At 37.2% G+C, this 26,271-nt stretch overlaps 1 protein-coding gene across 7 annotated transcripts in view; it reads left to right on the plus strand.

Moving 5' to 3' along the window:
* LOC128165021 (inactive ubiquitin carboxyl-terminal hydrolase 53-like) overlaps window positions 1-21,153 on the plus strand; it is a 33,688-nt gene extending 12,535 nt beyond the window's left edge. The window contains exons 3-18 of one of the 7 annotated variants that reach the window (XM_052829203.1): window positions 1,307-1,399; window positions 3,889-4,023; window positions 4,403-4,516; window positions 4,910-4,989; window positions 5,769-5,874; window positions 6,741-6,798; window positions 7,195-7,289; window positions 7,580-7,732; window positions 9,024-9,180; window positions 10,919-12,913; window positions 13,654-13,764; window positions 14,279-14,407; window positions 14,587-14,776; window positions 15,140-16,122; window positions 17,405-17,454; window positions 19,373-21,153. In XM_052829203.1, coding sequence (XP_052685163.1) covers window positions 1,307-1,399; window positions 3,889-4,023; window positions 4,403-4,516; window positions 4,910-4,989; window positions 5,769-5,874; window positions 6,741-6,798; window positions 7,195-7,289; window positions 7,580-7,732; window positions 9,024-9,180; window positions 10,919-12,913; window positions 13,654-13,764; window positions 14,279-14,407; window positions 14,587-14,776; window positions 15,140-16,122; window positions 17,405-17,454; window positions 19,373-20,017 — 5,094 coding nt within the window. In that variant the 3' untranslated portion in view covers window positions 20,018-21,153. Of the gene's footprint in view, window positions 1-1,306; window positions 1,400-3,888; window positions 4,024-4,402; window positions 4,517-4,909; window positions 4,990-5,768; window positions 5,875-6,740; window positions 6,799-7,194; window positions 7,290-7,579; window positions 7,733-9,023; window positions 9,181-10,918; window positions 12,914-13,653; window positions 13,765-14,278; window positions 14,408-14,586; window positions 14,777-15,139; window positions 16,123-16,916; window positions 16,939-17,404; window positions 17,455-19,372 lie in introns of all 7 variants that reach the window. The other 6 variants (XM_052829204.1, XM_052829207.1, XM_052829208.1 and 3 more) reach the window with 6 other exon arrangements.
* Window positions 21,154-26,271: the final 5,118 nt, after the last annotated feature.

Consider the following 26,271-nt stretch of genomic DNA (forward strand, 5'->3'; position numbering starts at 1 on the left):
TGAATATTAATTAGCAAGTGGAAGTAAAACTCTGCAAAATTCATTCATAAAGTGACTCTAATTTTAGTAACTGACTATTGTCATATGAATGAAAATTTCTCCTTCTCCGTACTACCGTTACTATATGCGGTTTTAAGTGTCTGGAATGATGACATCAGCTTTGTGTCATTGCAAGGCATTAAAAGGGCAAAAAAAAAAGAAGGTTGTAATGAGCGGAAGTCTAAGATGATTTGTGAATGGAAAGTTTGTCCTTGAGGTTGGAAATGACCCATTTTCGAAAGTCAAAAAAAAAAGGTGTTGGTGTGGTGATTTCCGGTGTACTCATCGAAGGACACCTGCAGAAATAACATATGATAAAGGCAAATAAGGTTAAACTGGTTAACTGGGGCTTATATCCGAGGGATAGGGAGCTTTCTGATAGTAATAAGGGCATAAAGAGGAGGAAACCAGCCCTTTGGCTGGAGTGTTTGCTTAGGCTGAATAGGGTTTTTGTGCAATCTTGTTGGGTTAAGGTCCCTAATGTACACTTCTCTCACTGTTTGATTTACCCTGTCTGCCTTTGTTTAATAATTTATTGTAGAGCAACTTTTCTATTGACTGAGGGGTAAATTAGTATGAAGCTTATTTGCCAAACAAAGTTAATGAGAGTTAATTGGATGTTTCAATAATATTTTATGAATGAGAATAAAAAAAAAAACAATTTTCCCTCATTTTTGTTTGGGGAAGGTCTGTTGACAAACATAATACCTCTGGCTGTGTGTGGGGGTTTCTTTTAGGCTCTTAATTGTTGGTAAATATTAAGGTACAGAAAAATCATTAAGGAAAAAAAAAAAGAAGTGGTTTTGTCTTGGCCGCCTTAAGACAACACATGTTCTTTTCATAAACTGAACTGGCTATTGATTTTTGCATTGACTTGAGATGGGGCTTATCCTCTTGTGTCTGATATTGATGAGGTCTTTTCATTTTACCTGAATGACAAAGACTTTTGATGGGCAAAACGATCATTTCATCAATTATTGAGGAATCACGTATGTCTGCATGCAAATGCGCTGGCATTAGAGCATTAGACACTTTAAGGGAGATAAGCATATTAAAAAAGCATAAAATGAAGACTGATCAACAATTTTGTCTTTCTTTTCTTCATGCCAATAGCCATATCATGTTGCTTGATGATTTATAAATCGATCAGCTAGAATTTTTCTAATGAAGAATTAGTAGACATGTATTCAATAAGATTGTGTTTATGTGAAAAAATAGATTGTACCTAGAAAATTATTTTAAAGCAAGGAAATTTTGTGTTTTGCAGGTCTTTTGGCATTTAGATGTGTTTCGCCGCAGCTACAGAAGATTATCAGGCCATTTGTGCATGGGAAACTCCTGCATTTTCTGCGCATTGAAGGTAGGTTTAATTAATTAGTTTGTTCTTGTAAACTTTAATATTAATGAAGTCTCCCGGTGAATGCGCATGCCCGGTGCATGCATGCAATTCAATGTGCAGGTGGTTATAGAAAACCCAGCGCAAAGTCATGATTAATTTAAAGATTTATAGGTACTCCTCCAAATTGGAAGCTTTTGTCTGCAGTTTAATAGGTAAATCACCGTGTGGATCATCAAAAAACAGAGACAAAAGAATAAGGGTCTTATTTCTTGGCTAGGGTAATTATACAGCCGTTCATCCATTTACCACAAGATTAGGCGTGACATGCAATTACCTTGAGTGAATTTCCTATCTTTTACAATGCCAGAGACCATTAGTAAGAGTTTTAGTCATTACAAATACAAGCAAGACCACAGCAGACAAAAGTAACGGTCATTGCCTCGTCTGAATGGATAGTTTGTGGGTGTACAACAGACTTTTTTATTTTCGATCTAATGCTGCTAAGCCCCAGTTTATGGCAGTTATAATCCCAAGATCCCAAGACCGACCATGTTTTAAGGTTTTAGGGTTCGTTTTGGCCTTCATTGGAAAGACACACGCAAGTGTAAACTTGCCCAAGGTGATCAGGAACACACAACCACTTCAGAATAAAAAGGAGCCATTGGGAAACCCAAATAAAAGCAAAAAACCAACAGACAAAACTCACAAGAAAAGTAAACATTCAAAATCAATTTGCAGGTCTGTGTAATGATTGCTAAACTAAGCCCGAAACCCAAACAGGTAAATTGGGTTTGATCATTCATCGAACAAGCTTGAAAAAAAGAAATTAAATTTCCCTTTCCACTTGTCAATTCTAAACAATGGAACATGTCAAAGATATTATCTTTGACAGGCTGAAGTTGTTTAATTTGTATTTTATAAACAACCTGGGTACTCTATTCTCTAGCTTACCTGTCGTTGGTAAACATGGGTAGACATAAGTACAGTGTGCACGTAGGTGTGTTGTAATCCCACGTAACATTACATTAACTTCTTTGTGAAGTTCTGAGACTCACACCTGACTCATGCTGGCCATTAGTAAGACCTCTTGTTCTTTTTGTCATAGAAATGGGGGGTGGGAATCAATTACAAACCACAACCCTCAGACAAAGCCACATTACATGTTTGATTAGAGAATCAATTTCGAATCAATGCTCCCTTATGATTTTTAACAATAAACGCCACACTTCCACAAAAGAGAGTTACATAAAAAATCTGAAAATCAGTTCTCCTTGAGTACAAAAAGACAAGAGCTATGTTTTTGTTCACTATTAAATGGTCAATATTTACTGTTGTTTTGACTCTGTTGAGTGCCTTAAATGTAAAATGGCACTTTAAGAGGCTAACAACTTGATTAAGTTTTCCTTAACTACCGGTCTCAGTGAGATTCAGAATTAGATAAGAGGGATTTTTTGTCTTTGATCGTTGTTTAAAGAAAAAACAACATCAGGTGTTCCACATTTGTGCAGTAAAAGTTCAGTTATCTCCCTTGAAATCTCAAGATTGGTCCTAAAGATAATACTCAAACCTGACCTAGTATCTGAAACAGGCCCAGAAAGAGGGCTACCACTATGGTAGTCTTGGTTTGAAATCGGGTAACAAAATCTATCAAATGCTATCTTGAGGAGTTAATTAAAATGTGTTGGTTGTTTGGGCATGCAAAATAATGATTGATATAGAAGTCCCAATGATATCCACAAATTTACCAAAGTCATTTTGAACAATAGAGAAAAGAAGAAAAATAGTCAGAATTGATAAACAAATACCCCCAGTAATGGCTCAGAATTTCCTTAATTGAGGAAACCAATGCCGGCTTCTTTGTAGACATGAATATTCAAGGCAGTAAACTTTTAATCTTGTATCAATGAATTTTCTTAATTGAACCCAAGCAGTAATGGATATCCTTATCAAAACTAAAACGGAAAAGAAATCCAATTTTCAAGTCCATTATGAGGCTAACTGACCCTTTGAATAGAGCACTGTGATAGGTGTTAAAAGTCCGCCAATTGGTTTTAGAAGATAGGTACATCTTTTGTTATTGGGCAGGTGAGAGTTTTCAAAAGCGTACAGGTGTAACTAATTCGGACAGATGGTCAGTTGCTGTCCATTGCTTTGAGTTTTGCAAACAGGTTTTAAAATCGGATTTAAAAAATGTTTCATTGTCATGATTTTTGAAAAGGGCCCAATTAAATTCATTTTAAATAATATACTTGAACTTGATAACAACAGTCCCAATTTTTAAAAATATTTCAAGGTAAATGTATTGTAGTATAAATACATGTTTATCCATAAAAGCTGATATGATGTTGACCCTTTAATTCTAGAGTTATGAAATTAAAAAAATCAACTTTTAGATGATGTTGAAATTCATCAATGAAAAGTTGCAATTTCTTCCTCCCAAAGAAATTTGTTCTTGCATATGTAGTTTTGATATCAGTTACTTATTTTGTGTTTTCTTCTTTTTTCCGAAGGTCATTTTCACCCAGTTTCAGTACAGTGACCAGGCCTCCCTACCCCCAGATGCCCTACGCAGGGCCCTGGCCGATTCCTTCACCAACCAGCAGCGCTTCCAATTAGGTCACATGGACGATGCTGCTGAATGTTTTGTAAGTGTTCATTCAGATCAAGAAAATATACTCAAACACTTTCAAGCATCCATAGCAACAGAGAAAATAATCAGAATGCACTGTAGTTAAAATGCAACATATGTCACGCTTAACACTAAATAATTGATTTTATCGGATCGAAACTTTTTTTTCAACCTGTGTTTTTTCATGTTAGTTTAGCAAATTATTGTCCATTAAAAGCAAGTTGTGGAAACATGGAAATCTTTAATAAAAATATAGGCTTATACCAGATGCGAGTGTGTTGACATGCACTTGTTCTTGCAATCGAGGCTCAAGTGCATGGCAAACACCCAGGACTTCGATAGCTCAAACAAATTTAATTTCACAAAAGCGTCAATATCTGAATCCAATATTTCAGGAAAATATTTTGAGGAGGATCCACTTTCATGTGGCCAATGCCTACCATGAGGACTCCTGCTCCGCCCCACACTGTCTGTCCCATCAGAAGTTCACCATGACCATTTTTGACCAGGTAGAGAAAATAACAAAATGTCGAATATTCCGGCTGACATGTGGATTATGAATCATGACCATATGTTACCTATACAAAGCAATTTTAAAAGGTCATAAAATATTGATGAGGAGAAAAGCTTTTCATTGTTGTAAAGTTCCATGCATGAAGGTCATAGTTTTTTCTCAGACACGCAATTATATAACTTGAAATCATCAAATTGCATATACATGTTTATTCACATAACACATGAACTGTATGGAAATAGATTTTCTGCTGTCAAAACATATGATTTATTATGATATCAATGGGACACTTATTTTGATGCATAATGTGATAACAATAATCCGAGTTTTTTGGGGTCAACAGGGGCAACTTTGTTTAATGCTAATTCTGTGGATTGTGTACTTTCAGTTGGTTTGTGTTTGTGGAGCCAGTTCGGAGCCCCTCCGATTTCACGAGATGGTTCATTACATCACGACAAACGCCTTAGTGTAAGTATCGCAAGACAGCACCGGTAGTTGTGGGAAAAGAGTTTTGTTATTCAATAACAGTAGCGTAAACACGAGAGGAAATACGCAACCGCAAAACTGATGGATTATAAATTTCACAGAATGACGAATTGTTAAAATCTTGTATGGAAATCAGAAGATGTTTTTGTTGGGCTGTCTGGGTTTAAATTTCAGTCATTATATTAAATCGAAAAAGTTTTTTTTGTCGGAAGCAAATAATTTTTTTTTATAAATAGAATCTTTACATAACAGATTTACCATCACAATGATACTTTGAGTCATATTTCCAATAGTTTTACAAGAGAAATTTGTCCCAAAGTATTTCTTCCGATTACCATTTTGATACTTTGTCAGTGTGTAGAATGAAACGTTCCTGCAGTCAAAATTAGGCCAAGTTTGGTAAAACCAATGGGAGAGCTTTAATAGATTTTCTAAGCAAAATGATTAAATGATTTTTTTTTAAGCAAAACAAAAAGGAATACAACTTTCCTTCATTTTATACACAGGTACTAATTAATGCACTGCAAAGCAAAATTAACCAAATAATCTGCTGTATTAGTTCATTTACATCAAAGGTAGCACTCAATAAACATGAAGCACCTTCAGCCATTACAATAAGATGAAAATCAGCCATTTATGGAAATCTCCATTAGATTGCGGTATTTTGCTGCATTGCTAAGTAGGGGTATATTGATGCCGTCCGAGGCTCAGCTTGCCTGTGATACCTAAGGGTGTGACATTATCCTCTTTATTGATGCTAGGTCGCAGTATCGATCCATGCAAGAGACCGGGGACCTGATCCACAACGACAGATTCGGCCTTCTGCTCCGGAACGGATGCGCACAGGGTGATATCAGGGACTGTCCGGTAAGTTCTGAAATTCACGGTGATCGGCATTTTAAATATTATTTTTTTTATCTAATGGGATATTCATGCAGCTCTCTGTCTCCAGGGAGGCATTAAATGGCCATAAATTTTAATTTGAAATGGAATACCTACACCGTTGGCTATCATTCACCTGTTCCAACATATAAAATGTTATGAAACATTTTCTTTTGTGGTACTTTATTTTTCTTTAATGTCATCTGTCAGGTAATTTAGTTGCAAAATTTTCATGCATGTCAAGCAGGAAAACAAAAGTTGTCCTCGGGTATTTACAGCATCATGCAAAATTCATATTCTTTTGACACGCTTCCATAACTTACAAGATGGAGTTGTTTCTATTCACATGTTTGAAAAATGATTAACTCCAGACCCTAGAATTAAAAGTGTAAATTGACTCTAGCTTGCTTTACCTAATGTGAGTCTTCTTATATGTGAAATGTACCAAAGAAGTGATAATAAGCTAATCCTTCAGCAATCCAACCAAGCATGCATGGGCATTTTATGACAAGGAGGGAAAATTTTATGACAAGGCTAGTTAATGCTGGTAGAAAATTGGAAAATATCAAATGACCCCAATATCCTCCCTGAAAGTATAGGGAAAAAAGCAAGAGTCCCCGATAAAGAAGAACCCTGATAATATTAATAAATCTTCCCAAAACTAATTAAAAGCCTGCAGGTAAATGGGAAAGAATTGCAACAGATAAGTGCATGGACAGTATTTAACTGTCTCTGATAAGAGTCCTTAAATGATGCTTTTTTTGGCGTTTCATGATTGAAAGGATTTTCAGGTAGCTTGAATATATGGCTTAATCTCCGTATAATTATACTGGGTGTCTCTTTGTTTCCAGGACAACTGTGGAAAGCGAGTGCAGATAAGGAAGACTCTGCTCAATTCCCCTGATGTTGGTGAGTTCAAATCTTCAGCTTCATCAAGCACGAACATCTAATGTCTGGGCTCAGGTTGTAAATGTCATCCAGGTACAAGATGAAGACTGTCGGGAGAACTGGGGCTGGAGTGATCCAGGCACCTGATGCAAATCAATATGCAGCAGCAGCAGATTGCTGCGAGCTTACTCTGATCTCCAGATGATACCTCAGACACACTAAAGCTTGATTGAGATTTATTTGTTTAAGCATTATATTGAACTTGTATATGAATCCAGATTTCTATTTTTGATTGAAATGAATTGAGGTGTTTTAACCATTATGTAATTTGTTTGTCGGTGATGCCATTTCATTGAGAGGTTTTAATCTTTAATAAGACGTCAATGTTTTAATTTTGCTGCTTTTGCGCCGTTTCAGTGAGCATTGGACTGGTCTGGGATTCAGACCGGCCGGAGACTTCCACCATCACAGATGTCTGTCGCTGCATTGGAACCACCATTCTGCTGCAAGATGTAAGTTACATAATAATCTGGGTGTTGTCAAAGCATGAGTAATAAATATTCAAGTGCTGTCGTTGTAATCTATACTAGAGGGTCTAGACTTTTTCATTATCTTTTCCTTTTCAATAAATATTTTAAAGCACATGACATTTTAAAACAAAAGACTATCACATTCAAAGAATACATGAAGGAATCTTGAGAGTTTTTGTAGTAAGTTTTAAAGGGTGTGTAATAATGAAATTTTAAAGGCTGAGATCATATATTTGAAACTTAAGAACATTTCTTACAATTTTGTTGAATAGCTCTTTCATTCTGTGATGTGCAAAGATGTCACCAAGTTGCCACGGTTACAATTGTCTGCAGTTGTGTGTTACTATGGGAAACACTATTCTACATTTGTGTACGACACCAAGTCCAGCATTTGGAAATATTTTGATGATGCCACTGTAATGGAAGTAAGTATAATCGGGATTATAAAAAAAAAGGATTGGACATGCATCGTGAGAATCATGCATAAAAAATGTGTACCTCTTCAATTTCATCTGTGTGAAATTTTATGTGACCGCAAGCCTTTCCCATGTTTAAACCTCAACTATTCTTCTGCTATTATCTATAATTCCACACTTATTATAGAAAAGGGGCCTTTCTTGTTCCCTATCATTAAGTGATATTTAAACATGAATTTGATAAAGTGTACTACAATAGACCAGGTAAAAAAATATCCTAATCATGCATATTTAATTTGGTGATATCATTACATACGGGGTAAGCTGGTCACCCTTATACAATATGGCCAAGTTGTAAATAAAAATTATATGAAATAAATAAAAGTTGGCTCCAATAGTAATTGATGTGGATTTGATTGATAAAGGAAATCCGCAGCATTTTTATAAAGGCTCAGATTTACGTAGACCCAAAATTACTTCCCAGGATCGGATTACAAGTAATAGACTTTTATATTGGGTCAGTACTTCAGAAGGCATTGAATTATCTCTCTAGGATAGGTTAAAAGGGCCCTACTTTATGTATGATCTTTCTCCTAATTTTACCAGTCATCTTAGAGTAGAAAGTGCAAAGCAATAGGAAAATAATTTCGTTTAATCTACGCACGGCAAGGACACCTGGGACTTAGTTCGGTATACTCAATCTCCTTGCACCTGGATAATATGTGGATAGCTTATTTCTACATGTCCTCAGAAAATTCAATCTATTCTATGTAAATATAATTATACCGGGGGGAAGCTCACAGAACCTCACCTATTCAGTTTTAGCTCTATGTAGCTAGATGTGTTTTTGAAATGCATTTTCTTTTTTAGTATATATTATAGATCATACTGATTTTAAATTGATTCACAATGCAAATTAAGTTTTGAAGAAAACAATACTAATAAAAACAAAATGATAATAATAAAGAAGTTTTGCAACCAACCACGTTATAAGGGAATTTATCGTTCATAATGGTGTCGGTGTATTCATAAAGAGAAAATGAAAATGTCACCTTTGTCGTTACAATTTGCCTGACAGAATCCCTTAAGCAGTCATCAGAGCAAGAAGGACTGCTATATCTTGTCTAAAATAATGGGAACACACAGTTATCGGCCCACCTGAATATCACCCAAAGATGTATATCAAGGTGTCCTAATGGCTGTTTGTAGAACATTACTTGGCTCACATTCTCATGGCCGCGACAGCTTGATTTGAATAAAAGATTTAATTATTATTGTTTTGTCTTTTTCTTCTCAACAGATTGGACCGAAGTGGGAACACGTTGTTGATAAATGTTCACGTGGGCGCTATCAGCCGCTGTTGTTACTCTACACAAACCCCAACGCCAGTCCGATCAACATTGATACAGCTCCAAAGAAAAAAGTTATGGCCCCTGGTTTTGGAACCCCTTCCAAAGGTCTGTACTTTTGGCAAACCTTAATTTTTTTTTGCGACTGTGGTCTACATTGTGGTAATAAAAACCAGGGCTCCATGAGATTTATAGAGCATTTAGGCTCATTAGTTTCATTTTATTTGTCTTTTATGGACAAACGTTTGGGACGCAAATTGACCTTGTTTAAAGTTCCTTTGTTATGCCCACTGTATAAACTGAATAATGTGGTATGAATGGATTTGTCTTTTTTTTTTTCATTCTTGAAAGGTTTAATAGGATTATGTAGTGTATTAATCAATGAACAAAAGATTTTTAACAAGATTATGTGCTCCAAAAGGTGTCATTTGTAATTGGTATCAATAATTCATTAAGTCTGGGTAATTATACCTGGAGGCTTAATTAGAAATCAGAGGGGTTTTGGGAATAAAGGGGGTTCCTAATCGATTGAGCTTTAATCTTAAATTACCAAATTTGATATTATAGACCTGATGTCTGGCGTAAATTTACAACCAAGATATTAATGTTTCAAAGCTAGAATGAAAGTGATACTTTTGAAAATCAGCCGATTAATTGCAATTTTGGCAGTCGGAAAAATGTTAAATTGGCAGATTAAAAGTGTTACACATTTTAATTTTTCATTGTGTAAAATTATATATTGCAAGGTCAATTTAGGCATGAAATAGGAGGTTTTTTAAAGGTATACAACACCTGCCATATTAGAACTTGATATGCTATAAGTGCAGCAGTGCTTTGCATGAAAGAAGATTGCAGTTCTTAAAGATATTTTTTAAGCTTTTTAACTCTGGATTTTTGTTAACAACAGTAAAAAAAACCAAAACGATTTTACCAGTAGTTTAAAAATTATTACAATGACAAGCAAGAACCTCTAGACGACCAATTATATAAAAAGAACTTTAAAATCCCATTTTCATTTCAAATTCTTATAATTTGCCTAGTGGAAAAACAAAATGAAAAACCCATGATGCGTAATTTAGGTAGCGAGTGCAGTGAACAGAGTGAATAATGGTGTACGTCTTTTGTTGTTTATTTCTTCAGGTAATTTAAACACCTGTATACCTGTCAGCCGTCATGATTTGTGTGTGCCCTGAATCTTGACAGTCGGCACGATATTGCGATAGAAATTATAGTTACAGTAGCTCAGAATGATGGAGTAAACCTCATTGTGTTAGCAAGGTGTCACATCTATAATATTAACGCGAGTCTTATTTCATTTTGACACGTTCTTTAATGAGACAGAATCAGCTTAATTAGTGATCTGACCTTGTTTATTTTATACTTCATTTCATGAATTTGTTTTTATCAGAAAAAAATAAACTAATGAAATATTTTCTTGGTGAGTAACACTGAGAAAAGAAAAACAGGGTTTTTTTAATCTCGATGGTGATTGAAGTGCTTATAAATCATCAATTTCTTTTGTGTATTTTTGCCCTTTCCAAAACTTGTCCCATTAGTTAAGACAGGAATTGCTGGTGATGAACACTGATAGATAAGGTTAGATGTCTTTGATTACTGGTCCACATCCATCGCAAACAAAAAAAAAAAACGGCTCATGAAATCGAGGGACCCACTCAATACCTGTCTTAGCTGATAGTAGTTACTCAAGCATTTCAAAGAGACACACACAAATTATCATACACTGTAAAACTCTGGATGAGTAATATACCACTTCCTGCGGCCTTGTTAGCCAAGATTTCATTATTTTTTCATTATACCTGAAATTTTGTCATTTCTACCTGTGCAGGTGTAGCAGAGAAGGAGAGTCGAGTGGACGGAGGCAAACAGTCACGGTCCAAGTCATCATCAATAGTGTCCAGGACGAGTGACCAGATCAGTTCAAACAACCCCAGGGGGCACAGTTCAGATCAATACTCACCTGACGCGGACGGACCAAAACAACCCAGCTCGGAACACAGAAGGCAGCCCAGTTTCCTCATTGCTATAACTGGCAAAAACGGAAAGAAGGTCAATTCAGAGTACGCCGTGCCAGTGACAAATGCACCAATCAAACAGCCTCTTCCAGGAGGTCAAGTGAAAGCAGATCAGGGTTATCACCACGACAACAGGTCTGGGTCACAGAGAGGCGCTGTCCAGTGTGACATCATAGAGGAGGATCAGGTCGATGGATATACTCTGTCTACGAGTGACCAGTACAGGCGTCCATCTTTGAATTCTCAGGATGGTAATGGAAAATATGCAGCATTGAACTTTAACCGAGTCAGTGAAGTGCAAAGAAAAGAAAGTTTGAAGAAAGGCAAGGGGAGAGTCGGAGTGGACGTGATCCGTTATCAGGTGAACACCCAGAGGTCATCCTCTGATTCTGACTCTCAAGGTCATAGTGACACTGGAGCCTCTACCCCACCTTCTCTTCCACCTAAGAGACTGACCCACTCTCAGAGTTATGACGAGTCGCCTGCAAATCTCTCAGCAGACCACATTGATGTTAGGCAGCATGTAGTGATGAAACCCAAACCCAGTGCTGCCAAAGCTCATGACTATGAGAATATTGACCATTTGATGCATTCACCTGTGCAGTCTGGGCTGGCTACATTACCAAGGAACAAAAAAGGAGCCAGATCAAACGCAGGTCATCATTCCAGGCAGAGTTCTATTAATGGAGAGAATTCTGTGACAAACTCTAACCAGTTTCCATCATCTCATAGCCGTCAGAGTTCCTCAAACACTCTCACTGATTCCTGTCACAGCAGACAGAGTTCGACTAACACACTAACGGATCATTCTCGCCAGAACTCGTTGGTTAGTGACCATCTGGACTCGCACTCCATGACCGCCAATGGTCAGATGTCTGAGCTCAGTTCACGTCAGAGTTCCAGTGTCAGTCAGCATTCAGACATCATCAATCAAGTCAACAGCAACCATATTTATCAGATGTCATCTGCACAGTATCAAAGGCAAAAATCTGCACCAGTTATCATGAACAGTACTCAGGGTGGTCGGTTAGGAGAGCCTCAGAAGAAGGAGAAACCCCCAAAACCAGCAAAACCAGAAAAGAAACCAGGAGTCTTGAAGAAGAAAAACAATGTTTCACAGCAAGATCACCAGGCTCCTCCTCTGCCCGACAAGAAGAAGCCATCTCCACCTGGATACATTGACAGGAGGATGGTGGAGAGTGTTCTGAGCTACCAGAGCAAGTTGTCTCGCCAAGGTTCTACAAACAGCCAGGGTTCCACTGCTAGCAACATGAGCCAGGGCTCAATCAATAGCAGCATGAGCCAAACAAGTCAGAGCAGCAACACAAGCTTTGACTCGGACAACTACAACATGAAGAACTTGCATGAGACTCAGTTTGACAATTTGTCCTTGGAATCTCACAGAGACTCTGGATATGGAAGCAGTGATAGGAATAGTTCAAGTTCTACTGGTAGTTCAACACTGGATCCATACACCCAGTATTTTCTCAACAAGAGTATGATTCCTCCCAAGACCTTCAACCCGCAAGCTGTGGCCGAAAACATGAGGAAGTTTATCGACCCAAACTACCAGGAACCCAACACAACCCAAACAGTGATGTCGCAATCCCAATTTGAACATCATCAAAATTTTAGTGCTAATTCTAATGGACCTTCAAATGGACCAAAAGGTGGAGTGAGTGTTAATCACTCAGTGCCACCTGAGAAAGGGAAACTCTATCATCCAGTTGTGGATGGCTTCGGGAACCCCATCGACCAGTCAAGGCAGCTTTACGACCCAGCCATAGTTCGTTCACACCAGGGCAAAGGTAAAACTCTTTTCAACAAATGCTTGTAATTCTGCCCTCTTTGAAAAATTGACGATAGCACTCTTTGATGTACTGAAACATTTTTCTTTTTCGCAAATTGAATTTAAAGTGGGTCTTTAAAGCACTGTTATTCAATTGCTGTGTTAAAATTTGATACTGGGATATTGATGACTCTTGTGGGGGTTTGTGGGGATGCCCATGCATTGAACCACGGTGCCACGCGAAAGACACTGTCAGGTCTTGGCTGCTGTCCAGGCATGTAGTATTGGTGTTCACTCATGTGAATCCAGTGTCCTGCGTCCAGGAGATATGCCTGGTCTGTGCGAAATGCAACAAACACGATCACAGTGTATTGCCGATAAAACCTTCACAAAAGGATAAGTAGCACCGTGGGGGCCCCAATATCATTTACAGATTTAGGTTAGATCAATATTTTGTTGTACCCGGTGAAGCGCTTAGGATTTCCGAGCCTTTTCTATATGGGGTATAGAAATAAGAGCTAAGAACCCAGATGTAATGCAAACAAGAAAATTTAATGAGTTCTGTCTCCTCCAAGATAAATCTTCTTTCTTTGGTTTGGTCGTAAGATGATTAGTAGTAGACATGGGTTAGGTCTTAATCAGTCTGCAATATCTCTATCATGTCAAATAAATCCACTTGTCATCCTACATGTTTGCTCTTGGCCCCAGGGGGCGAAATGAATGGAGAAAATTATGATATAATTTTGATTTTCATTTCAGATATCAACAATCACAATTACGATGGCCAGAATAACTACTCCAAAAACCACCCATCACCTGGAAATTCTAATAACCACCTCTCTGAAAATGGACAAGCCAAAAACCTTGAAGGTGAAATAGCATATTTCAGAAATAGATTACAATCAAGGAATTTAATGATTTGAATGACTCCTCTGATGAATTATGTAGGAATGTATGTATTCAGTATTTGAACCATCCCCTTAGTTAAATTTAGAGTTTCACTGCCAATCAAAATCAACCCCATGAGGCCACGTTTTGGTTGACTTGTGCATCTTTAAGCTAGTGTGTTCTATGTTTTCCCTTTGAACTCCAGGCCTCTAATTATTTCATACCTCATAAAGCACACACGAAAGACACAAATACCCTTTCATCAGATAAAAAAGTAAAAATTAGCTATGAAGTTCATTTTGTTCTGCATTTTTTAAAAATAAATCATCACCAAGAAAGGAGAACAAATTTTCACTACACAATTCATCTGTTGAATACAAAATAAACAGTGTAATTTACAACAACAAAAAACCCCCCAGAAAACTTGATACATGTATTAGAATATGACAGATTTATGAGTCCTTTTAACTAATATTGGATGATCTCATTCTTCCAGGAAACCAAATGTATATGAATGAATTCAGCAGCATATACCAATCATCTGAAGATCTCATGGATCATTGTGTCTTGGCCGAAACTAATGGAAATTTCCAAGATGCTATTAGACACTGCTCTCAAGCAATAGGTATGACATTTAGAAAATACATACCATTACTGAATTGTATGAAAATTTATCATGTAAAAGACCACTTCCTGAGATGTTATTAAGTAAAATGACTGCATCTGCTAAGAATTTTTTTACCATTAGGGTGTGTTAAGTATTTATTGGAACATAAGCTAAAAGAAAATATGTTCCTGTTTTAGACTGTTTAAAGAGGGCCATCAAGATTCCCAACCTCCCCTCCCAGTCCTACACTTACGGCCAGAAAAAACACAACTCATGTCTCCTGAAGCTGCGAAGTCTGCAGAAGAAGGCGGCCATGATGAGGCAGGAATCCAATTCATCCAGCACCAGCTCCGACAGTGCTCGGTCCTCACCTCTTATTGTCAATAGGTAAGGGAAACACCTCAAAACTGACCTCAATCTTTATTCATAACCAGAGACAGACCAAAACAAATAAATATATATATATGTATAAGTTATCTTGTCTTCATCTTAACTTTTCTTTTAAAAGTTTACATGTCTGTAGACTGTTTGCATGTGTATCTTTTTATCTTTTCATCAAACCATGAAAGAATTATCTTGTCATCTATATTAAAGACTCCCCTTTTTTGTAACCTGATATTTCTGATGATGAGTTATGTTTTCTACAGAAAACAATTTCTGTTGTCCTTCTTGCTGATCAAGTAACAATGTAACATTTAACACACAAGTTTGTAACATTTCTCTCAGTCATTTAATTCTTCCACTTTTCAGTAACAATTATGGTGAAGACAGCTACAGTCGAAACCAGACTGTCAAACCCAGTGAACCCTGTGTCAACCAGAATGTGGCCATGTTGCAGCAGACGGCCATTCACTCCAGGTCTAGCTCACGAGATTCAGTGGACAGTGTGATAGAGAACAAGAACTATAGGGGAGAGAGACCCAGTAGTGGAAGCTCTACTAGTTCTCAGAAACAAGTGACCTGTAATTCTAGTCAAAACTCCCGGACACTAAATAGTGATAGGACAACATCAAATAGTAACTTGAACAGTTTGGATGTGTATGGGACACTGCCCAGGAAAGGGAAGACATGCAACAAGTCACAAAGTGTTCCCAGCAATCTGAACCAACAACAGAGAGGGGTGAATGGAGGTCGAAGTTCAAGGTCGACCACTCCCACCCCTTTTGACAGTAGTTCCACAGACTCTGAATCTCAGTACCAGATGCAGAAGCCTGCAAAACCCCAAATTGTTACAAATGTAGCAGAAATCAGGCCACTTCACAACAATTCTGGCCCGCTGAGAGCAGTACACTCCCAACCCAATATGCACCCCCAGTACAACAAGTCAAAGACGACAACCCCTAGTTCCGCCCCCGAGGTTTGTAGTTCCCCTGCCTCACAGCAGATGACTGCTAAGGCTCAACCAGTGCTGCCACCAAAACCCAACCAGGCAATAGAGAGAGCAGTGTCTACTCTTCCCTACCCTAAAAAGGAAGGGAGTGCTGGACCCTACCAGAAAACTGCGACCTATAAGGCTGGTAAACCAGTCTTTGCTCCTTCATTGCCATCCTCTATTCAGTTCCATTCTGCTACTATCAGTAGTTCTAGGCGCCCCCTTAGTCGACACGCCAGCTTCACTCAGCCACGCCCCGCCTCTGGGGGCAGCAACTCAGTGTTCGGTACTCGGACACTGGAGAGATATGCTTCACAACCTGACTGTCAGAATCTCGCTTCTCTACAATCTGATACAACAGGTACTAACACCCTTCCTGTTCCTGTAGGGCCCCTTATGTTCTGAAATTTTTTTTAAAAGTAATTTAAATCATGAATAGAAATCCTTTTAAAAAAAATTAGGTACAGAAAGCTTAGTTTGGTGCATATTTTATTTTAAATCATGATAATTTTCATAAATTCATCTTAAATATCCAATCAAATAACTTAACTATAATTGAAAGTTTTAATTTGTAATACATGTAGTTTGTTAAATAAATTTATTTCCTTTAGAATTGGCCCTTTCAGTCAATGTACATGCATTAATTGAAAATTGCTGTAAAAGTTAACGGTTCAAAAATTGTATAGAAATTGGATAAAAAGCAAAAGATTAAAAGTTCTTGATAACTTTACTTTCATAGTAATATGGTCCTAAATCCCCCACCATGATTACTGGTAGTTCAATTTAAAAATCAGCTTAATCACAGCTAGAGGCTACAAAATTTGACTTTACATGAAAAGAGTATTAAAAGTTTTTAAAATAACAATTTCAGTGTTTTGAAATTCTATTAAAGTAGTTTTTAGGCGATTAGAATAGGTACCGTACATTATCAAATGAAATCAAATGTTTACTATGGACATTATCATTTTCTAAAATATGTTTTTAAATAGGTCTGGACCTACTAAAGCCTCCAAATTTTTCAAATTAAGTCTTAATTGCACAAAAAATTAACTTGTTGGTCCTTCCATATTCACCCCCATCCAAAGAGAATCTAAACTTAAATTGAGCAACTTTGTTTTATTAATAGTTAAGGGTATATTCTTTCTTTTTGAACAGATGTCTGATCAGGTTAATATGTGTATGTTTATTTCTGACTAAGAACACTTTTACCTGTATTTTATAACTAAAATAAATCTCTAAATCTCAGTCTCTAATTCACAAGTAATAAACACGTACTGAACATATCAGAAAAAAATCATTTTCACTTTGTCAGTAATTTAACTTTCACTTCAAATTCTAATTCATAATTTTTTTTTAATATGAAACAAAACTATTCCTAATTTTTCACATTAATACATGTACTATTAAAAAAAAAATACCTCTGGAATTTCGCAGAGAAGGGTGTCAGTTTTTATAAAAAAAAAAAAAATGTCTGTTTGTAGAAGACTTGCTCTGTAGTGGCATAACCGCAGTTTCTTTATGTATCAATCATATATAAAAAATGCTGCTCCTTTGCTGATTATATGTTTGTATTTGTCTCTGGGGTTTATTTGTTTTATCCCAAAACACTAACATCTACTTTTTTTATTTAACCCTGCCTTTAGCAGACTGTGCTAATGTGGCTTGGAAAGATGGTAACTCTGTGACATCATCAGTAAGTAACCATTGTAGCTGTTGTGACATGATCTCATTGGTTGTTTGTCTGTGGCTTTCTACCCTAACTGGGAAATATGAATTTGTCTTCCTTGTGTCTGCTTTGTGGCTCTAAGCTTTTAGCAAATTCATCATGCGCACATTTATTTTTTATTATATTTTTTTTGCTTGGGTTAAGGGATAAAAAATTATTTCAGTATTTTCATTTACTCATTTCCTGCTCAGTTGCAAAGCAATTCACCTTCAAAAGTGCAACCATAATTTTTTTTTTAATATTTAATTGTGAAACTTGTTTAGAAGTTAAATTTACTTCATAGTGAAGTTTTTAATAGGAGTAGCTTGTCAAATAAAAAAAGTAATAGATGATTGTACATTACAAACTAATTTATTTTAGCTGCATTTCATTTAGATTTAAAAGCCCTCCATCATATTTTTTAACCCCCCTTGTTGGTGTAGTATAATTTATGTGCGACAGGAATACAAATCAAGGCATTATGTAAATTTCTAGAAATGTTATTTACTATCTTCATGCATGAGTGACATTCAATGCTTTCTTTTTGGCGCCATTACGGTTTCTGTTTACCGGTACCTGAATTGATTATTGTTGATACCAGGTAAAACATGACATTGCATTTACTCTTGTATTACGCGACCCAGCTAGTAACCCGTTCAGAACCCGATTGTTGCTCTAAGAGTTAGATGATAGGCTCAAAGTTATCGCTGACAGTCAACACCTTAATACGTTGCCTGGGTGACCTAAAAAACAAAAACCTGTCGATTTTTGTTACTTGGAGGTGTAAATACGGAGATTGTGAGGCCAGACAAATGAGGGGCTCGCAACGCCTTGATCTGTACACAGTGAAAACGGAACAAAAACACACAGTAGTTCCTTTGTTGCAGGGGTTAATTTGGGTCTTTGTAAATTTGTTCTCCTGGTCTTAAGTTACACCAATTTCAACAACAAAGAGGCTCTCTCTCTTAAAGTATACACAAAAAGAGCACTGTCCTCTTAAGTTATAAAGCTTGTACAAATTGAAGAAAAAAAAAGGTGGTTCAACGTTTTAATAAGAAAAACGTTCCTATACTAAAAGTAATGTTAGAAACCAATGGACCTGTGCACATTTTTTTTAGTAATTGCTGTTCTGTCAGAGTTATGCTGGTTCCCCTATTTCATTAACTCTATGGCACCTGTATAAAGGTGGAACTCCCCCCCCCCCCCCCAAATCTTTGTTAATCTCTCTTCCTGTGATCAGGCTTGTGTCAATGCTGCTAATTGATGATGGCTTTATCAGGACTCCTGGAGCTCTGTCTATTGTGTCATGTCATCTGACTGCCATTGGTGGGTTGGTAGAAAGAGAAATTAAATGATCAGTCAGGTAGTGGGGACTGATTATTTTTTCTTTTGAGTTGTCTTCAATAGAGGATTTGATAATCTGTTCATGCTCTGATCAAAAAAATTATCTTGCAAGCAGAAATCACTGTCTCTTAGTGAATATCCAAGGTCCCCCCCCCCTGCAAAGCAGAATGAATGGACAAAGGCAATGATTGGTCAGTTTTCTGGACAGGATGTGACATCATCATTCATTGACAGATCATCAGCAAACACTCTCACCTTAGAATGTGTGGTGTGGCACTGGTTTAGCCTTTGTAGCTTTAATCTGCAATTTGCAAACATGCAACTATGGTTTTTGTTATTAAATTTTAACTGATTAATAATAAAGTAATTTACTAGTGAATATGGTGTAATTTAATACATACCTAATGCTTAATTGTTTTTTATAGATAATAAGATTAATATCATAGAATTAAGTAGTACATGTATTTAATTTTGATTATAAAACAATGATGTACTAATTTCAATATTTGATAATGAAAAAATTATTACTTGTTACTAATTATGTTTTTTGTTTACCTTATAGGGACAGCAATCCTTTCAGGGACACTATTCTAAAGAGGCAGTACCTTTGTGTTCAACTGGTGAGTCAACCTCTCCCAATGGATCCGCCCCAGATGAATCCTCAGAGGGCAATGAGGCTCGACCAAGCGTGCGAGATTTGGCATCCAGATTCGGCAGTGTGACGGTCAATAACAGCCAGCCAATGAACTCTCACCCCATCAGCAGACCCCCCAATGCCCCTCCTCAGCAAGGTCTAGCCAACAGACAAAGAAGCAAATCCGAGTCTGATTTTCGCAACATACAGGCAGACAGACCGAAGTCAGTTCTTTCCAAGAAAAAGAAGCATAGAGGAAGTGGGCCCAGAAAATCTGTGACATTTTGTGACAATATCGCTCTCATCTCGGCAGCCGACTTAGATGAGTTTGGCTTTGTTCGGAACTCTGAGGAACTGCATGCTGGGTATGTGAGTGATGAGGAAGACCGCGGGTTTTCCAGAAGTGCATTTTCGGATAACGACCTTGAGGAGGGGGACAGTTCCGATTCTCCGGTAGAAATCTACCTAGGAGAGGAAGCATGTAGTCTCTGTAGTAAAAGGGGGGTCATTCCCGGACAGTCAATGTGTTCTCAATGTCAGCTCTACATGAGACAATTTCAGTCTCAAGCATAGTGATTAAGGGGCAATAACCCCTGCAAGTAGGGGCAATAGCCCCTACAGATGATTGATATTGTGCTATATTTTATTTGCCCTTTTTGGCAATAAAACTTTTTTCTATGCTTTGTAGATAACTGTCTGCATATTGTTATATTGTTAGTGATGGGGTGAAATTAACTGTTACATTGTGTTTTTGTTGAGTCGCACAAGCTAGCAAACTGCCAAACCAGAAAATCCGCAGCAAAGCTATCTGTCTCGCATACATTTATTTTTTTTTGTATTATATTTTGAAATGTGATGATTATTAGACTATTTTGTTAAAAAGCAGCAAAGTTTCCTTACCCCCACCCCTAAATACTTACTTCAGACTGAGTTGGAGTTTGACTAGTCAAAGAGATCATATATCATATGCAACTTCAACATTCCAATGTCTTTTGACTTGAAAGAAAAAAATTGGACCGAAAAATAAATTTTCCGGCCGGCAAAATCAAATTTGAAATTATGCAATGGATTCCGTCCATTTAAAATCATTTTTGTAATAAAATAACACTAAGCTTAAACCAATTCTAAAAATACATCTTATTTTTGTATATCCAAATATTGAAATGAAACAACAACAAAATATGTTTTAAACATCACATATGAATTTTATATAAGTGTTATATTCTACAAATTTTTATCCTTGATCAGAATATATTTTAAAACAAATTCTTTTTTATGGCATTTTGTTACATTTGACATTTTTACATGTTATCCTAATCTTTAACTGCCATGGTTGTTTTTCGTCAAATTTGATCTCAAAATGCCTTGGTTTGACAAAAAAAAGAAATACCAGAACTAAAAAAAAATTGGCTGATTTTTGATCGAAAATAGATTAGAATTTTTTTTTTGGCCTTTGCCAAGTTTTATCAGTTCTGGATTTTCTTTTGTGTTTTGGAATTACCAAGTGCATATTGTTAAGTCGTATGTATATTTTGTACATATTAGAGTTTGTTGTATTATATGTAAAATATTGTCATTTCTCAAACTGTAGGCTTTGCTTCATTATCATATTATATTGTATTGAGAAATTAATTTCTTATCATATCTATATATGAAACAAAATAAACATAAATTTTTTCAAGAAAAAATAAAAAAGTATGAATAAATAATACTGTGTTTGAATTGTTTGTTTCCTGTTTTATTGCCAAGTCTTAAAAAAGAGTCCTCTATAAACTCATTGCAAATACTCGATCAAAGTACTGAAGGACTGACGGGAGTTGATTTTGTCGATGTTTATTTATTTTAAAATCAATGATATGTTATTTTGCATGACAAGTACATGTATACGTAGTTTCTGATTTGAATTACGCATATTTTTATAATATGAATTTTTGAACTTTTTCGACTAGAATGTCGAGAAACCTTCACATGAATCATGTTAAATAATATCTAAAGATAAAATTAATTCAATCAAACTATGTATCATTGTTAAAAATATTTCTCGAAAATTGTATGGATCCAAGCAATATTGAACTCTAGTCTCGTTCAACCAAACGCTCGGCTGACACCGTAAATCTCCGACAAGGGTTTACGGAGACAGCCGAGCGTCGACTTGAACGAGACTATATTGAACTCTGGCGTAGGAATACATACGACTACAAAAAATATTTAAATTGTTCGTGCCATTTAAAATCTGACTATTTTTAAGGTATTTGTAAATAAGTTTCCTTGAAAAACAATGCTTTAGCATACATTACATCGAATTCATCAATTATTTTCAAGAACTAAGTCTTGTCAGGAGCAATGATTTGTGCTGAGGTGCAAACACTGTTTCACTTCCGGTTTGCCCGAGTGACTGCATAGGAGAGTTGATTAAAAATCAACTCCCAAAAAGGGGTTATGAGAGAGAGAGAGAGAGAGAGAGAGAGAGAGAGAGAGAGAGAGAGAGAGAGATATCATCTATCTATCTATCTGTCTGTCTGTCTATCTATCTATCTATCCTTCTATCTGCCAGTATTAATGTGGATAATCAAAATATCTTCACTGGTCTAGAGTTTTTCAAATTTCATAATATTTGATCAAAAAATGTCTTAAAAATATTTTGGAAAGGTAAAAATTATAAATGTCCCAGCAGGATTCGAACTTGTGTCTATAAACAGATTCATAGTTAACGCTCCAACCTATTGCGTTGTTAGATTAAAAGTTTGGTAATAAGGTGATGAATAGCAGCGGATTGGTTATTGCTGCAATTATAAGATCAAGATCTGGTAAGTTAATGAAAGGAGCCTTCAGATTTTTGAAATTTCCTATATGAAATCTTCCAGTAATGCTTTATAACAATAAATGTAGTGAAACGGTTGAAAGAGTTATCTTCCCTTGTTTGTATTTTTATTATCAGTAATTATTGTAAGTAGTGTTATTAAAATGTCAAATGATTAAAAGAGTGATTCAAGTATTTTTATTATATAAAAACAAAACAACAAAAACAGGTATTGTAGTTTCTTATTAGTCAGATAGACTTATAAATCGAGAGAATATGTTTGGATGTATCTTAAACACTTGTGTTAGAGATAATGCAATTGGTTTAAGAGCCAGATGGTGTCGCTAGTTTGTTTGGTTGATGTTGTATAGTCTGTATAGAAGACTCATACGTAAAGTAATCCCTGAGTGCGAATTACTGTGTTGTAGAGTTTCACAGCCGTGAATTCTATAAAGTAGGAAATATTGGTTAATTAAAGTGGATTAAGTCAGGTTCTCCGAATGACAAATTGATAGGCCAAGTGGCATAGCCAGATTGATTTACCAACTTGCATTACCAAGTGGCTGAGCGACAAGTTGCCTTGCCAGGTGGCAAGGGCAGTTGACAAACATAGAAATAGCCACAAGGCAGTGGCTTATATATATCTGTATATATTGAGAATTACCACAAGGCAGTGGTTAACCTATATCTGTATATTTTGAATTAAAGCTTTTCTGTACATCATAGAGGCACTTGGCAAGTGTCTGCATTCCCTATTAAACTCGGGTGAACCGTGTACGGACCGAGACGCCTGGTCGAGGCCGCGACACGTTACAAATTTGGTGGCAGCTGCGGGATTTTGTAGGGAATTATGACGGACAGAGAAAAGGAGTCAGGTGACATTGAGACCAGTTTGCGTGAAACACTTGACAAAATGGAAGAAAAGTTGAAGAGGTACCGCATTGATCAATCTACGCCAATTGGTAGCCAATATGACAAAGTGTCATCAAGGGACAGTGGTCTTGCCACTGGTCGGTTAGATGATACATATGACTATGAAAGGGCACCAAGAGACATCACCCTGACAGATAGTAGGAGACGTGGGTATTCTGACAGAGGGACAGATTATATGTATGATTGTATCTACCAAGGCAAAGGAACCAACTCTCCCCACCAATATCAAGGTGCAAGACCGAAAGTTCGCTTTGAAGCAGACCAGTTTGACAAGGAGAAGGAGTATTTGCCAAGAGACAATTTGCCTTATAGATCCAATGTACACCAGCCTTCCCTTAAATCTGATGTCAACAGAACATTGAATGAAACATATAGAGACGAAAGGGACAGCAAATTGACAGTTAAGCCAGCTACATATGATGGCTCTAGTTCCTGGCTAGATTATAAGTGTCACTTTGAAGCATGTGCCAGTGTCAATGGTTGGAACGAAGAAAAGAAAGGCTTGTTTTTAGCATTATCCCTACGAGGTCAAGCTCAAGCAGTATTAGGTGACTTGCCTAAGGACAGGGGACAACACTATGAGACACTTGTCAGGTCTTTACAAGAAAGGTTTTCACCTCCTAACCAAACCGACCTGTACAGAGTGCAACTTAAAGAAAGAAGACAAAGGCCATTAGAGACTCTTTCGGAATTAGGCCAGGCTATCAGACGGTTGACTAACTTGGCATACCCAACTGCACCTGGCGAAGTTCGTGAAACATTGGCTAAGGATCAATTTATTGATGCCTTAATTGATTCAGACATTCGTATTCGAATCAAGCAATCTCGTCCTGCCAATCTGAATGAAGCCATTAGCCTTGCTGTAGAACTGGAGGCATATAACAAAGTTGAAAAACGAGATAGAGAACTCAGAGGACACTTGAGGACAGCTATTGCAGATGAACAACCCCAGCTAAATGGTATCAATGTTGATAACAAGCTGGAAACCTGGATGAAGTCAGTAGAAGAAGGAATGAAGTGCATTACAGAAGAACTGAAAGAATTAAGAAGCTCTAGGCAAAAGAATAATGATGACAGATGGTTTCGAAGTGACCGTGCAAATAACAGCAATCAAGAGCGCAGGTGCTATGAATGCAAGCAGACAGGACATTTTAGACGTAACTGCCCTGAGCTACGCAGAAGACGGAAACAACATGACAGTCTTGATAAAGGCCAGAAAGATGACACACAAGGTGATAAGAATGCAGCGAGAAGACCAAATGTGTCAGTTGGCCTTGGTTCATCAGTTGAGGAATGTGGACTGTATGTAGAAGTTCAGGTACAGGGAGAAAAGGCAAAGTTTCTTGTGGACACTGGTGCTACTGTAACACTGGTATCAGAAACTCTATACAAAAAGTTACCAGTGGCAATAAGACCTAACTTGCGAGAAGTATCTCAAACAATATGGGCAGCTAATAGTACCCCACTTTCCGTGCATGGAAAAGCAGAGTTCAACATTTGTGTTGACCAGGTGACATGCTACAATGATGCTATAATTGCAAATCTGAAGATTGACGGTATTTTAGGCCTTGATTTTATGAAGAAAAACAAGTGTTCAGTTGATGTCAACAATGAGACACTCATCATCAAGGGGCATGAGAAGCAAATGGCGATAGAAGGGTTCCTTGGCTGTTTTAGGATAACAGCTGCCAAAACAGTTAGCATTCCGCCAAGAAGTGAGGTCATAATACCCGGCAAAGTTTGTGTGCCAATAGGTTCCCATATTCCATCAGGTGAAAGTATAGTGGAACCAGTTGACCACATTGTCGGAAAGCAATGTGCTTTGACTGCAAGGTCAGTTGTTTCTCCTGGAGAAACTGTTCCCGTAAGACTCATGAATACGGAACAAGAATCAAAAACCATTTATTCAGGAACCACAGTAGGACAGCTTTCTGAAGTGAATACAGTACAGAATATGTTGTCAGATGAAGATCCCCAGAGTGCAACCATGCTACGGAAGGATCTGGCAGAAATGTTGCAGAAGACAGTAGACACTCTAACTCCCGAACAACATAAAGAGGCAAAAGCATTTTTATTACAGTACACCTCTTTGTTTGCAGAAAACAATTTTGACTTGGGCAGAACAGGTGTTGTCAAGCATCACATCAATACTGGTGATAGTCGTCCTATCAAACAGCATCCAAGGAGGGTACCGGCTCACTTGACAGAGGAAGCCGATAAAACATTAGATGACATGCTGGAGAGAGACGTCATCAAACCATCCAATAGCCCATGGTCCTCACCTATTGTCATGGTTAAGAAGAAAGATGGCTCATATAGGTTCTGTGTGGACTATAGACGCCTCAACAGCTGCACCGTTCAAGATGCATATCCTCTCCCGAGGATCGATGAATCCTTAGACCAGTTGTCTGGGTCAACTTGGTTTTCTACACTTGACCTTTGTTCGGGCTACTGGCAAGTAGAAATGGAGAGTGCAGACAAACCCAAAACGGCATTTGCAACGAGGCGAGGTCTCTTTGAGTTTAATGTAATGCCTTTTGGCTTGAGTTGTGCTCCGGCTACATTCGAACGCCTCATGGAAAGCGTGTTAGCGGGTTTACAATGGGACATTTGTTTAGTCTACTTAGACGATATCATTGTCACTGGTAAGACCTTCGAAAATATGTTGGAAAACCTGGGTAAAGTTTTTGAAAGGCTACAGAAAGCCAATTTGAAATTAAAGGCCAAAAAGTGTTGCCTGTTCGCCAAAGAAGTTACTTATCTTGGCCATGTCATTTCTAAAAAAGGTGTCGCCACAGATCCAAGCAAAATAGCTGCAGTGAAAGAGTGGCCCGTACCATCAAACGTCACTGAGATAAGGTCATTCTTGGGTTTGTGTGGCTATTATCGCAGGTTTATCAAAAACTTCTCTGCTGTTGCCAAATGTCTTCACTCCCTGACTGAGAAAGGAAAATCATTTGCATGGACAAAGGAATGTCAACAAGCATTTGAAAAGTTAAAAAGCCACTTGATTAACTCCCCTATATTGGCTCACCCAGATTTCAAAGTCCCATTTATACTTGATACTGATGCAAGTGACCAAGCAATAGGAGCG

This window comes from Crassostrea angulata, chromosome 10, assembly GCF_025612915.1.
Source record: "Crassostrea angulata isolate pt1a10 chromosome 10, ASM2561291v2, whole genome shotgun sequence".
Taxonomy (NCBI): Eukaryota; Metazoa; Mollusca; class Bivalvia; order Ostreida; family Ostreidae; genus Magallana; species Magallana angulata.